The sequence below is a fragment of the Polypterus senegalus genome, chromosome 16 (genome assembly GCF_016835505.1).
Source record: "Polypterus senegalus isolate Bchr_013 chromosome 16, ASM1683550v1, whole genome shotgun sequence".
Classification (NCBI taxonomy): domain Eukaryota; kingdom Metazoa; phylum Chordata; class Cladistia; order Polypteriformes; family Polypteridae; genus Polypterus; species Polypterus senegalus.
Window position 1 is genome coordinate 89566380 of NC_053169.1, and position 14524 is coordinate 89580903.

Genomic DNA, 14524 nt, shown 5'->3' on the forward strand with positions numbered 1-14524 from the left:
TGTCCTTCTAAACAGAGGGCTTGTTGAGATGTCTCAGTGGCCCGTGTGAAAAATGTATTTGCAAACAGCTGACCTTCACTCTAGACCTCGGGTATATAACAGGTATCTTTCATCTGCAGTGACGCCATGTCTTTAACAGAATAGACAACCTTGTCAGTGCTAATAACCTTATGCAGTATTCCTCAGACTGTCAAGTAGAACCGGCATCTCTTCATAGAGTCCCCTCTGCAGCAGACTTTAGTTACTGAAAAGCCAGGCTCAGATGACTTGCCCTAGATACTAATCATGTGAGCCAAAGTCAGGAGACTTTCAGGCCATTCATACCCATTTGCTACAAACAGCTGTAGACTGATAGCTTGTGCCACAGGTGAAGCAAAGACGTTGTGTTGGTATTTACATATCCAGAGCACACAAGGTAAATTCTCTGCTGAACCTCTTGGCTACTGGGAGGCAGTTCAGGTCTGTTGTTTGGTGTGTGTCTGCCATGAGCTGATTTATTTATTTTTGGCTGGCAGGCAGACATGTTCACAGTCTTTTAAGTTAAACTCTACAGTGTTTGCAATAAAACAGAAGGGAAACTAGTTGTATAGTGAGTGGTATGACATTAAAGAGTTTTGCCATACTGTTGCATGTTGAAATTGTAGGTTTGTAAAGTCATTTTTGTCGCATGCACAAGAACACTGAAATTCTCCCTTGAATTAGCTAATCAACACACAACATGTCACCACTCTCTGATGCCATGGTTATTAAGTACAACTTCCTTTCCGCTGGATGGTCTGCAAATACTTGAAATATTTCAGAACATATTTGCCGTTAAGGATGGACAGAATAAAGAAATATGTAGTATACATATTAGCATCCCGAGCACTTTGAGACATTACAAAGCATAATATCCGATACTCCCATTTTATAAACCGGTTACTCTCCACAATGTGGAGTTGTGCTGTAGCCCCCTTAGCGTTAGAGCTGAGCGTTACTCAAGCTGCGAAAACCGTGCAAATAGCATTAGTCCCGAGTGTCACTCAAGCAACTGTACAGATGCATCTTTCGTTAAAGCCGAGAATCACTCGGGGCTGTAAAAGTGCTGTCAGTGCTGCCGTTCTTTCCAGAAGTGATGTCTGAGTGTAGGTTTTCACTAATTATGAAATATAGTGGGTATAGAAAGTATTCAGACCCCCTTCAATTTTTCGCTCTGTTATATTGCAGCCATTTGCTAAAATCATTTCAATTATTTATTTATGTACACACAGCACCCCATATTGACAGACAAAAAAAAAGAATTTTTGAAATTGTTGCAGATTTATTAAAAAAGAAAAACTGAAATATCACGGGGTCCTAAGTATTCAGACCCTTTGCTCAGTATTTAGTAGAAGCACCCTTTTGAGCTAATACAGCCATGAGTCTTCTTGGGAAAGATGCAACAAGTTTTTCACACCTGGATTTGGGGATCCTCTGCCATTCCTCCTTGCAGATCCTCTCCAGTTCTGTCAGGTTGGATGGTAAACGTTGGTGGACAGCCATTTTTAGGTCTCTCCAGAGATGCTCAATTGGGTTTAAGTCAGGGCTATGGCTAGGCCATTCAAGAACAGTCACAGAGTTGTTGTGAAGCCACTCCTTTGTTATTTTAGCTGTGTGCATAGGGTCATTGTCTTGTTGGAAGGTAAACCTTCGGCCCAGTCTGAGGTCCTTAGCACTCTGGAGAAGGTTTTTGTCCAGGATATTCCTGTACTTGGCCGCATTCATCTTTCCCTCGATTGCAACCAGTCGTCCTGTCCCTGCAGCTGAAAAACACCCCACAGCATGATGCTGCCACCGCCATGCTTCACTGTGGGGACTGTATTGGACAAGTGATGAGCAGTGCCTGGTTGTCTCCACACATACCACTTAGAATTAAGGCCAAAAAGTTCTATCTTGGTCTCATCAGACCAGAGAATCTTATTTCTCACCATCTCCAAATCCTTCAGGTGTCTTTTAGCAAACTCCATGCGGGCTGTCATGTGTCTTGCATTGAGGAGAGGCTTCCGACAGGCCACTCTGCCATAAAGCCCTGACTGGTAGAAGGCTGCAGTGATGGTTGGCTTTCTACAACTTTCTCCCATCTCCTGACTGCATCTCTGGAGCTCAGCCAAAGTGATCTTTGGGTTCTTCTTTACCTCTCTCACCAAGGCTCTTCTCCCCCAGTAGCTCAGCTTGGCTGGACGGCCAGCTTTAGGAAGGGTTCTGGTCGTCCCAAACGTCTTCCATTTAAGGCTTATGGAGGCCACAGTGCTCTTGGGAACCTTAAGTGCAGCAGAAATTGTTTTGTAACCTTGGCCAGATCTGTGCCTTGCCACAATTCTATCTCTGAGTTCTTCAGGCAGTTCCTTTGACCTCATGGTTCTCATTTGCTCTGACATGCATTGTGAGCTGTAAGGTCTTATATAGACAGGTGTGTGGCTTTCCTAATCAAGTCCAATCAGTATAATCAAACACAGCTGGACTCAAATGAAGGTGGTCTCAAGGATGATCAGAAGCACCTGAGTTAAATATATGAGTGTCACAGCAAAGGGTCTGAATACTTAGGACCCCGTGATATTTCAGTTTTTCTTTTTTAATAAATCTGCAACCATTTCAAAAATTCTTTTTTTTTGTCTGTCAATATGGGGTGCTGTGTGTACATTAATGAGGAAAAAATTTATTTAAATGATTTTAGCAAATGGCTGCAATACAACAAAGAATGAAAAATTGAAGGGGGTCTGAATATTTTCCGTACCCACTGTATCTGCACTTTACCAACAATGAACACTTTAATGAGAATGAGAATATCCATCCAGCACACAAAATGAAGAAAGGTTGAGAGATATACCAGGAGTTTGTAGTAAAATTTCGGAGCGTTTACATTCCAGACTGCAATGTCAGCATCGATGAAAATCTCATGGCTTATAAGGGCAGACTCTCACAGATACAGTACATCGAGTCAAAATGAGCAAGATTGGGCAGATTTGAAAGTTTTATGAGCTTTGTGAATCTAAAACGGGATACATTTGAAATTTGGTTCTGTACACAGGGAAAGGGACAATGTTTGATCTTAAATACAATCAGTATGGCATTGCTATGCCATTGGTGCCCACTTTGATAGATGCTCTGCTGGATCCAGGTCACTGTGTAACCATTGACAATTTTTATACTTTGCCTGAGCTGTTTGACATCTTGCTGCAAAGAAAGACTGACGTATATGAAACAGTGTGTCCTAACCGTTGAGACATACCTGAAGACTTGGATTGAGCTAAATTACAGTGAGGCGCGCTAGTAGATTGGCAAAAGGGTGAAGTGCTTGCGCTGAAATGGAAATACGAGAGAGATGTTTGTCGTCTTAACACTGTACATAATGCAGCTACAGTCACTGTGCAGGCAAAAGGCAACAAGCAGGTTATGAAGCCTTGTGCTGTGGTCGACTACAATAGCACGATGGGCGGCGTAAATCATGTGGATCAAGAATTGACTTTCTATCTCGTTATGTGGCGGCGAAAAAAGAAATACTACAAAAAGATATTTCGTTATCTGCTGGAACAGTACATTTGAAGTTCATTCACGTTATACAAACAAAAAGGTGGCAAAACTGTATCTCATGCAAACTTTACATGCCAGCTTGTAGAACAAATCTTTGCCACACATCCACTGTCCACACTACCGCTAGAGAGACACGGTCAATCCAGCACATCGCAGATCAATCCAGAACACAATGTTTACTCTGAGGGTGTTGATGGAGAAGTTTAGAGAAGGCCAGAAGAAGTGCATTGTGTCTTTGTGGACCTGGAGAATGCACATGATAGGGTGCCTCGAGAGGAGCTGTGGTATTGTATGAGGAAGTCGGGAGTGGCAGAGAAGTACGTAAGAGTTGTACAGGATATGTACGAGGGAAGTGTGACCGTGGTGAGGTCTGCAGTAGGAGTGACAGATGCATTCAGTGTGGAGGTGGGTTTACATCAGGGATCAGCTCTGAGCAATGGTGATGGACAGGTTGACAGATGAGATTAGGCAGGAGTCCCAGTGGACTGTGATGTTTGCTGATGACATTGTGATATGTAGCGATAGTAGGGAGCAGGTTGAGGAAACCCTGGAGAGGTGGAGATATGAGAGGAGAGGAATGAATGTCAGTAGGAACAACAGAGAATACATGTGTGTGAATGAGAGGGAGTCAGTGGAATGGTGAGGATGAGGGAGTAGAGTTGGTGAAGGTGGATGAGTTTAAATACTTGGGATCAACAGTACAGAGTAATGGGGATTGTGAAAGAGAGGTGAAGAAGAGAGAGCAGACAGGATGGAATGGGTGGAGAAGAGTGTCAGGAGTGATTTGTGACAGACGGTTATCAGCAAGAGTGAAAGGGAAGGTCTACAGGACAGTAGTGAGACCAGCTATGTATTATGGGTTGGAGACGGTGGCTCTGACCAGAAAACAGGAGACAGAGTTGGAGGTGGCAGAGTTGAAGATGCTCAGGTTTGCATTGGGTGTGACGAGGATGGATAGGATTAGAAACAAGGACATTAGAGGGTAAGCGCAGGTTGGACGGTTGGGAGACAAAGTCAGAGAGGCGAGATTGTGTTGATTTGGACATGTGCAGTGGAGAAATGCTGTAGATATTGGGAGAAGGATATTAAAGAGAAGAGGAAGGCCTAAGAGAAGGTTTATGGATGTGGTGACAGAGGACATGCAGGTGATGGGTGTGACAGAACAAGTTGAGGAGGATTGAAAGATATGGAAGAAGATGATCCGCTGTTGTGACCTCTAACAGGAATAGCCAAAAGAAGCAGATTTAAAAAATGGTGAAAAATGTATTTGTTGAAGGAACTGGGCTGCAACAGGAGTGCCAAAGTTCACTTTTTGAATTTGCATGTGTAATTTAAGAGCAGAGTGAAAGGCTCCATCAGGTTTTCAAGGACATCAGGATGCCAGTAGGGTGGCAGGCTTCTGCTGGATGATTGGGAGGGACACACCAGGAAACTCTGCAAGTGACCGGTCGCCAGATGAAAAAACTGGACAAGTTATACAGTATCTCACAAAAGTGAGTACACCCCTCACAGATTTGTGAATATATTTTATGATATCTTTTCATGGGACAACACTGAAGATGTGACACTGTGATCCAATGTAAAGTAGTCAGCGTACAGCTTATATAGCAGCAGTGTAAATTTGCTGTCCCCTCAAAATAACTCAACACACAGCCATTAATGTCTAAACCACTGGCAACAAAAGTGAGTACACCCTCAAGTGAAAAATGTCCAAATTGTGCCCAATTAGCCATTTTAACCTCCCCGGTGTCATGTGACTTGTTAGTGTGTTACAAGGTCTCAGGTGTGATTGGGGAGCAGATGTGTTAAATTTGGTGTTATCGCTCTCGCACTCTCTCATACTGGTCACTGGAAGTTCAACATGGCAAAGAACTCTCTGAGGATCAGAAAAAAAGAATTGTAGCTCTACAGAAAGATGGCCTCGGCTATAAGAAGATTGCCAACACCCTGAAACTGAGCTGCAGCACGGTGGCCAAGACCTTAAAGCGGTTTAACAGGACAGGTTCCAATCAGAACAGGCCTCGCTATGGTCGACCAAAGAAGTTGAGTGCACGTGCTCAGCGTCGTAACCAGAGGTTGCCTTTTGAAAATAGACGTATGAGTGCTGCCAGCATTGCTGCAGAGGTCAGCCTGTCAGTGCTCAGACCATGCGCCCACCGCACACTGCATCAGATTGGTCTGCATGGCTGCCGTCCCAGAAGGAAGCCTCTTCTAAAGATGATGCACAAGAAAGCCCGCAAACAGTTTGCTGAAGACAAGCAGAATAAGGACATTGATTACTGGAACCATGTCCTGTGGTCTGATGAGACCAAGATAAACTTATTTGGTTCAGATGGTGTCAAACGTGTGAGGCAGCAACCAGGTAAGGAGTACAAAGACAAGTGTGTCCTGACTACAGTCAAGCATGGTGGTGGGACTTTCATGGTTTGGGGCTGCACGAGTGCTGCCGGCACTGGGAAGCTACAGTTCATTGAGGGAACCATGAATGCCAATATGTACTGTGACATACTGAAGCACAGCATGAAACCCTCCCTGAGCCACAGGGCAGTATGCCAACATGATAAAGACCCCAAACACACCTCAAAGACAACCACTGCCTTGCTAATGAACCTGAGGGTAAAGGTGCTGGACTGGCCAAGCATGTCTCCACACCGAAACCCTATTGAGCATCTGTGGGGAAGGTGGAGGAGCACAAGGTCTCTAACATCCACCAGCTCTGTGATGTTGACATGGAGGAGTGGAAGAGGGTTCCAGTGGCAACCTGTGAAGCTTGTGTGAACTCCATGCCCAATAGAGTTAAGGCAGTGCTGGAAAATAATGGTGACCACACAAAATATTGACACTTTGGGCACAATTTGGACATTTTTCACTTAGAGGTGTACTCACTTTTGTTGCCAGTGGTTTAGACATTAATGGCTGTGTGTTGAGTTATTTTGAGGGGACAGCAAATTTACACTGTTATACAAGCTGTACGCTGACTACTTTACATTGGATCAAAGTGTTATATCTTCAGTGTTGTCCCATGAAAAGTTATAATAAAATATTTACAAAAATGGGAGGTGTCTACTCACTTTTGTGAGATACTGTATGTTAAGCCAATGCATATGCATTATAGTTTTCTTTAGATATATGTTTAAAAACATTAGATTGACTAAACACAAGTCTGCATATGTTAAATTGACTGAGAACAATATTTTATATATGAATAAATTGAGTACTTTGTCACTTTGTAATTGTATTTCTTTTCAATTTTATACTTCAATGTAACGCGATGGAAACATTCTGTTTATATTGTTTTATTGTGTTCATAAACGCAAATAAAATAAAACGATTTTTTTTTTTTTGGTTTGTTTTAAGCTTGCATGCCTGTGTAAGGTATTCATTATAATCTATGTCGCTTTACTTTGGACTGCAGCACTCTGAGCCAACCTACTGTGAAAGGCGCTATATAAAATGTAATTGAACTGATCTGTAAAACTTTTGTTCACGGTCCTCTTTATGCTGAGTGACAATTTGGGGCGATAACTTGTTTGTTTTTTTTAGATTTGTTTGCAAAAGATGGATGATCAGAAATTAACCACCTCGAAAAAACAAGCAGGTGGTCACGTTTTTGTGGTCAGTGTTAGCTAAAGTTTCACAAGTTTAGTAGACTTCGTTTACTACGCACGCGCAAGTCTCAGAACTGCCAATTGTATCCTGTGGTTTATTTATTTTGTATTTTTTTCACTTTTATCCCCGCCCTTGTTTAGACGGACCAATGAGAGTTTAAACACAATGCTGATCTGAAACGTTCTCAACTAAACTTCCCTTGTCCAATTAGTACTCGCGTCCCGCCCCGCTTTTAGCCGAGTCGCGTAGCGACCGCAGTAGAGAGGCCGCCCTCGCGAGCGTTTATATACTGGAGCGGCGCTGGGCCGCTGTTTCCAGTCAAGTACGCGCTCGCGTTCGTTTTAATTTTTGCGGCCGTGGCGGTGCAAACACAGAGAAGCAATCGTGGCTTCTGAGGCGGCGCGCGAGAGTTCTATTTAGGGTCCTGCTGTTGCGGTTGCCATGTCGGCAGCATTTTTGTCCGCCCTGTGCGACATGGAGCTCATATACAAGGTAAGCGGTAAATGTACTTTTGTACGTGGCTTGCAGTTAACTGCTAGGTTCGAGAAGTCCATGACTGACACCGGTGTGTGTGTGTGTGTCGTTTCAGCACTCGGACGCAACTTTCGACCTGACTTGCCTACTAGACGCCCCACTGTCGCCCTCAGGAACATTCTCGCAGGCTGTCTTCGGTTCTTCCAAGTTGCGGGAGCGTTCCTTCAGTGAAAGCGCTGGTCCCAGTTTTGTGGCGACGCTCTCTCACAAGTCGGGCACTCAGGTCAACTCGACCCGATACAAGACTGAGCTGTGTCGGCCATACGAGGAGAACGGCGTGTGCAAGTACGGCGAAAAGTGTCAGTTTGCCCACGGCTTTCATGAGCTCCGTAGCCTGTCACGGCACCCAAAGTACAAGACCGAGCCGTGCCGCACCTTTCACACCATTGGCTTCTGTCCATATGGTCCTCGCTGTCACTTCATTCATAACGCCGAAGAGCGACGCTCTGTTCCAGGAATGGTGACCCAGTCGCGAGATAAAGAGCGACCGAGGCTACAACACAGCGTCAGCTTCTCGGGCTTCCCTAGCCAGTCTGGTCTGCGGAGTCCCACCTCGCACACACCGCCGCCTCTCTATGATGGCCTGCTGCTCTCCCCGCTGCTCGCCCAGACTCTCCCCTCGACGGGGTGGGACTCTCCGCCCAGTCCCTCTGGCTCAGGGTGCGGCTCGGGATCTGTCAGCTCTTCTGGCTCATTAAGTGGCTCCGAGTCGCCAACTTTTGAGTCCGGTCGTCGGCTGCCAATCTTCAGCAGGCTGTCAGTCTCGGATGATTAAAGGAGGTGGAAAAGCAGGGACTCCCTGCTGTCGGCGTCCATGGAATGGAATGGGGAGGGGAGGGGGTTCAGCCGGGATGCCTTGGTGTGAGGTGTTGGGGTGCAGGACGCAGCTCGAGACATTCCAACCAGGAAAGAGAAAAAAAGAAGAATCCAATCCGATATACCAAGAATGTGCCTGAGCTTTTTTTTTTTTTTTTTCCATTTTGCTGATTGTCGCCACCCCCCTCACCCCCGGTTGTCCTTCGAAGCCGCGGTTTGCAACTTTTCTCGTGTTGAAGCTAAGCACTCAGAACTTAGAGTTTAACTTTGGGAAGAACTGCAGATTGTCGAGTTTGGTATACATTGTGTATGTTTTTTAAGATTGTGAGTTGGTCCCTTAGCGGCGCGCACAATTCGCTGAGGTTGTTATTTAAGTTATTTATTCTATTTAACTGTGTAGGCTGCCTTAGAAATTTGTTTTGCCCATACTCTGTGTATCGAGTATAATGAGAGCAGTACATATAAAATAGATTCATTTTTTATTATGTATAATTATATGCAAAAAGATGTTCATTTCACCTTAATATATTTAAGATGCTTATTTTATTGTTAAATGAGTAAAATCTTAATTTAAGAGACTATATAATATTTATTTAAGAATTTTTGTTTTCTTGTTTACATGAGAAGATTACATGGTTTTGATTTTTTTTTTTTTTTTAAAGGGGTCTAGTCTGTTCGCAGAAGTTAATATTTTGCTTTCTGGGATTTAGTGGGATGATCTGATACAGAAATGGTTTTGTGGCCTGTGCAAGGAGCAACAAAAAAAAAAACTCCAGAGCTTTAAAAAAAATTCAGTGTTATGATGAGCAAGTGTTGGTGAGGAAAGACTAAAGCCTAATAATGTAACCAAAAGTGTTTGAACTGCACTGTGATTTAGATTTTTTTCTTTTCTTTTGCTCATGCCATACAATTGTAGCAATAGCTGGGATCACCAGGTGGTGTTAGTAGTGCCTTTTTAGATTTCCAGTGACATGCCTTAAAATTGAACCAAATAAACTTTCCTTAATATGTCTATTTTTGAATATTTGATTCAATACATTGTGGGGATCATTTCTTTTTTTCCAGGATCTTTATACACTTTTGATCAATTTTGAAAAATGCCATTTCCTTTTGTAGGTAATCTTTAATGTTGTTTTTTTTTTTTTTGTCAAATAAAAGTATTTTTTTAATGTAATGGTGAAGGATTTGTTAAATCTTACTTGCTGGTCAGGAGTGACATGAGCCCATTTGGTGAGCGTGGACTGCAGGAGTGTGGCACTGGACTGAGATTGTCAGTATTTTTGAATGTAACTGAAGATTGAACAAACAGTTGAGCGGATTAGGAGAGTCTGTCCACTTACAGTTTATTCATGAGGCTCAAAGGTTGTCTCTCTCTCTCTCTCTCTCTATCTATCTATCTATCTATCTATCTAAAATATATTTTGTAGTTCCCAATAAAAAATTATATTTGAAGGAAATTTCTTGTATTGGTGAGATTCCATTTGGATCTAACATTGTGAAGTGCATGAGCGTATTCACTTTATCTCGGTACATTTACACGCACGAGGCCCGTGGTTCTAGCAGCAGCTCTCTGAACGCGTCAAGAAAGCAACGCAGATGCTATGCTGCCGTGTTGACGCACCGCCTTCGCTTTTAGGACTGGCCCATCCAGCTGAATGAAGTCGCTCTGCCTGACGCTCTTTCGCCTGCCCTACTAGTCCTTTCTGTGTCCTGCTGCTAGCACTTGGGTACTGAACTGCTTTGCTTGTCCGACTCTGATTTCTGGCTTCACGCCCTGTGCTGTGGAGCATTCCAGCAGCTTGCTAAAGTGAGAGCGCGTCCAGCGCGTGGGAGATATTCCAGTACAAAGCCCATAGGAAGCACGGGGCCAGGGAGAAGGGGGTTGCCCGACTGGGCCAGTCGATCTGCCCAAAGTCAAGAGTTGAAGGAAGCTGCATGTGTTGTGCCCCCCCTCACGGGCACCTGGTCCAGACATTTGTTGAATCGTAGAATGTTTCCACTGTAGTGGCATTCATTGGATTAATATAAGGCCTCTTGTGTGCCCGGTGTACAAAGAAAGTTGTTTGGGCCAAGTGCCTGAAAGTTTATGTAACCCTTGTGTTTTTTGTTTTTTTTTCTCCAGAAAGTCCAAGTGGTGGGTCACATTTTCTACAATTATGCTTCAAGGACCAGAGTGCCTCTGTAATGAGCAGTTTGGTGCCATTGTTTACTGGGTGGCTTGTGAAAGCTTTATGCTTTGAGGTTCATTATTTCTATGCCATTATTTTTCTTAGTATCGCCAACTATTTGGGACAGAATTTGTTTAGGGCTGTTGTTGTCGTCGTCATCTTTCAGCAACTCTCTTTAGGGGTCACCACAGTGGATCATCTTTCTCTATTTCTTCCTGTCCTCTCCATCTTGCTCTGTTACCCCCATCACCTGCATGTCCTCTCTCACCACATCCATAAACCATCTCTTGGGCCTTCCTCTTTCCTGGCAGCTGTATGCTTGGCATCCTTTTCCCAATATTCCCAGCATCTCTCCTCTGCACATGTCCAAACCAGCGCAATCTCGCCTCTCTGACTTTGTCTCCCAACCGTCCAACCTGAGCTGCCCCTCTAATGTCCTCATTCCTAATCCTGTCCATCCTCGTCACACCCAATGCAAATCTTAGCATCTTTAACTCTGCCAACTCCAGCTCTGTCTCCGTTTTTTTGGTCAGTGCCAGTGTCGCCAACCCATACAAGTGCCTTATGCGTGTGAAATCTAGTTGTGCAGCTGCTTACTTGATGTGTGATTTAAATAGTAGCCTCGGCAAGAGTTGTCTAATGGGTCGAAACCCATTGCATGCATGAGTTGTGCGCCTATGTCTTCCTCCATGCAGCAAGCGTGATGTTTGATCATGCCGTGAGCCATTTCTATGCCGTTCACTTTGCTGTCTCATATCTTCAATGCATGGCGTGTGCTGATAACGGAGGCGCACCCTTTATGTCATGTGATGCTCAGCTGATTAGAGGCACCCTGAAGAGCAGCCGTATGAAGTCAGTCTGAAAGCAGCAGCTCAGATCCTTGTGATTTGCTTACATGTTATACAAGTGTAAGGTGCTGGTTACTGTAACGAAGACCCTCTTCCATTCAGTCTGCTTGATCTGTGCAGTGTGGACTGTAATCTCCATTTGAAGTGCTGTTTTGATGGAATTCACCAAGAAAGGTGCTGGCTTGCATGTTGGATACATGCCAGTCTTGGCAATGGCAACACCAGTAGTCTTCATACACACTGATTAGCCACAAAACCTAAAACCACTTGCCTAATATTATTATGTAGGGTACCCTCTGCTCGGCATAGACTCCTCGAGACCTCTGATGGTATCCTGTGGTATCAGGCACCAAGACATTGGGAGCTGATCCTTCTAAAGCCTGTATGGTGTGAGGTGAGGCCTCCATGCATTGGACTTGTTTTTCCTGCAGATCCCATTGATGATTGATCGGGGGTTAGGAGGCCAAGGTAATACCTTCAACTCTTTGTCATATTCCTCAAACCATTCCTGGACAATGTTTGCAGTGTAGCAGGGCACATTATTCTACAGAAAGATGCCACTGCTTTTGGGGAATGTTGTTGCCATGAACTGGTATATGTGGGCTGCAACCATCTTTAGGTATGTTGGTATGTGCCAAACTAAAATCTACACGAATGCCAGGAGCCAAGGTTGTCCAAGGCATCACCCTGCTTCTGCTGGCTTGTCTTCTTTCCATAGTGTATCCTTCTGCTATCTTTTCTCCAGGTAAAAGACACACACAAACCAGAAAGAAGATCTGCGGGTAAAAGAAAATGTGATTTATCACACCAGGCCACCTTCTATTGCTCCCTGGTCCAATTCTGACTCGCGTGCCCATTGTAGGCACTTTTGGCCGTGAACCGAGGTTAGTATGGGCGCTGTGTATGGTCCGCCGCTGTGTTCTGACGCTTTTCTCTCATGTGAGAACATAAAGTTTTTCACAGATTTGCACTACAGTAGCTTTCTTGTGGGATCAGCGCAGACGGGTTAGCCTTCACTCCCCACATGCATTAGTGATCCTTGTGTACCCCTGACCCTGGCGCCTGTTCACTTCCTTGGACCACTTTTGGTAGGTACAAACCACTGCATACCAGGAACACCCCACAGGACCTGCCATTTTGGGTAGGAATGCTCCAATTGGGCTCTTTTAAAGCTGATACTGATCAGTGCGTTTATGTTACTGAAGTGGCCAGTTCAGATTTTTCTTTATCCCTTTAAAGATGTTTCACAATAAGCTCCTGCATAATTGTAAAATATGAAAAGAAAATGTTTATTCATAATACATATGGCACAAAAGAAAAAATGCTTCTCATAATTACAAGCTGCCTTATTATTTAATTTATAATTGGAAGCAAAGCTCAATTTAGAAAAAAAGTAGTTTTCAGTATTTAGCAAAAAACAATGTCGGAGTATATACTTGATTCAGTTAATGGTATTGTCAGTTAAATGCTGCTTAAATAGAAATACACATGCACTTACAGGTTAAAGATTACTATTCACTAAATTGCACTGTGACTTTTTTGCTATTAAAATAAACATTCCCTGTGTTTATACAGATTACCGTGTACCAGCTGGACCCTCTTATTGCTTGAGGTGTAATTATAAGTATAGATTAAATACAATTTTAATTATGCTGTACTTGTTTCTTACTGAATCATACACTACATTGCACACTCAAACAAATCACAAGGCAAACCTTTAAAGAAGCTGCAAATCTATCAAATGTTCTAGAGATGCTGATTAAGAACATACAAAGCTAACGTGCCCGACCACTTTACAAGTAAAACAGAAACATTTTGCTGTTAAGCTAACAAGACTGTTGTTGCAAGTCAAGTTTGGGAGCATGCACTGGTACAGCGCATTGCCACACCCACCACATGATGAAACCGCTCAGGATCCTGATTTGCAACCCCCCAGGCAGACGCATGGTCTAGTCCCACCCTCTGGAAATGATCCTCTATCTGCCACAGCCAGGTGTTACGTGGGTGAGCCCTTGGCCGGTTCCAGCTACTCTGTTTCCTCAACAATGAGGATCCTATGAACTGGCTGGGAATCGCACCACATGGCCGTAGTGCCGTAACTGACGCTCCCTAACAATGCAGGTCATGTGCCTCATTCGGGACTCCATGAGCAACACAAGGATTTTCCGGAGAGACACAATACTAAAGGAGCCCAATCTTCGTCTCAGGTTACTGGGTAGCATCTCTGTCTCGCAACAAAACGGGAAGCACCAGGACTCTAAAGACTTGGACCTTCGTCCTTCTGCAGCGATAGCAGGAGCGCCACACTCTCCCACTCCATCTACTGACTTTATAGGAAGAGTCACCAGAGAACTGAATGTCACTGCCGAGGTAAGTAAACCTCTCAACAAGGTCGACACTCTCCGCAGACAGACACACTGCTGATGGCTGTCTGTGCCCAGAAATTTCAAATTCTTCGTTTTTTTCTCTAACTGAAAATGTGAGCTGCTGTACAAGCTCACTTATCGTCTAATTTCAGAAAAGCAGTGTTTGTTTTAATTGAAGGATAATAAAGGGCTGAATTCATTACAGTAGCCTTTTTTGCCATTTATCTAATTGCACAGGGTGACTCCTCCAATTCCTTTTTCTCACTTGTTTTAATGTACAGGCTAATAAATCTTCTCTCTCTGATAAAGTCTACCTTGCTGCTCTCTGTTTGCGGCAGAAAAGATGTGCGCAGTTTCAACTACTTTAGGACCTCTCATGAAGGGGCACCATAACTAAACTACCTTAGTAATCGTTTTTTGTGATTGGCCAATTTGCCGATCAAGTGTTTTATAGTGAAAGTGGGCTGATCTACATTGATTGGAGCATCACTAGTTTTGGAGATGCTCTGACGCAGTGTGGTAAAGTGAGGTCCGTGACTGTTTGGCGGTTTAAATAAATAATCTCAACATTCGTGCCTTTGTGTGGGGGGGGCGGTGTGGGAGTATGGCAAGAGCGGTTCCTGTGCGCTATGCG

General features: G+C 44.0%; 1 protein-coding gene across 1 annotated transcript; it reads left to right on the forward strand.

The window, feature by feature from the left end:
* The first annotated feature begins 7398 nt into the window (after positions 1-7398).
* On the forward strand, positions 7399-9278 carry zfp36l2 (zinc finger protein 36, C3H type-like 2). The gene is made up of 2 exons (XM_039738262.1): positions 7399-7650; positions 7748-9278. Exons 1-2 carry the CDS (start codon positions 7600-7602, stop codon positions 8465-8467), a joined length of 771 nt encoding a protein of 256 aa, XP_039594196.1. The 5' UTR covers positions 7399-7599; the 3' UTR covers positions 8468-9278.
* The last annotated feature ends 5246 nt before the right edge of the window (positions 9279-14524 follow it).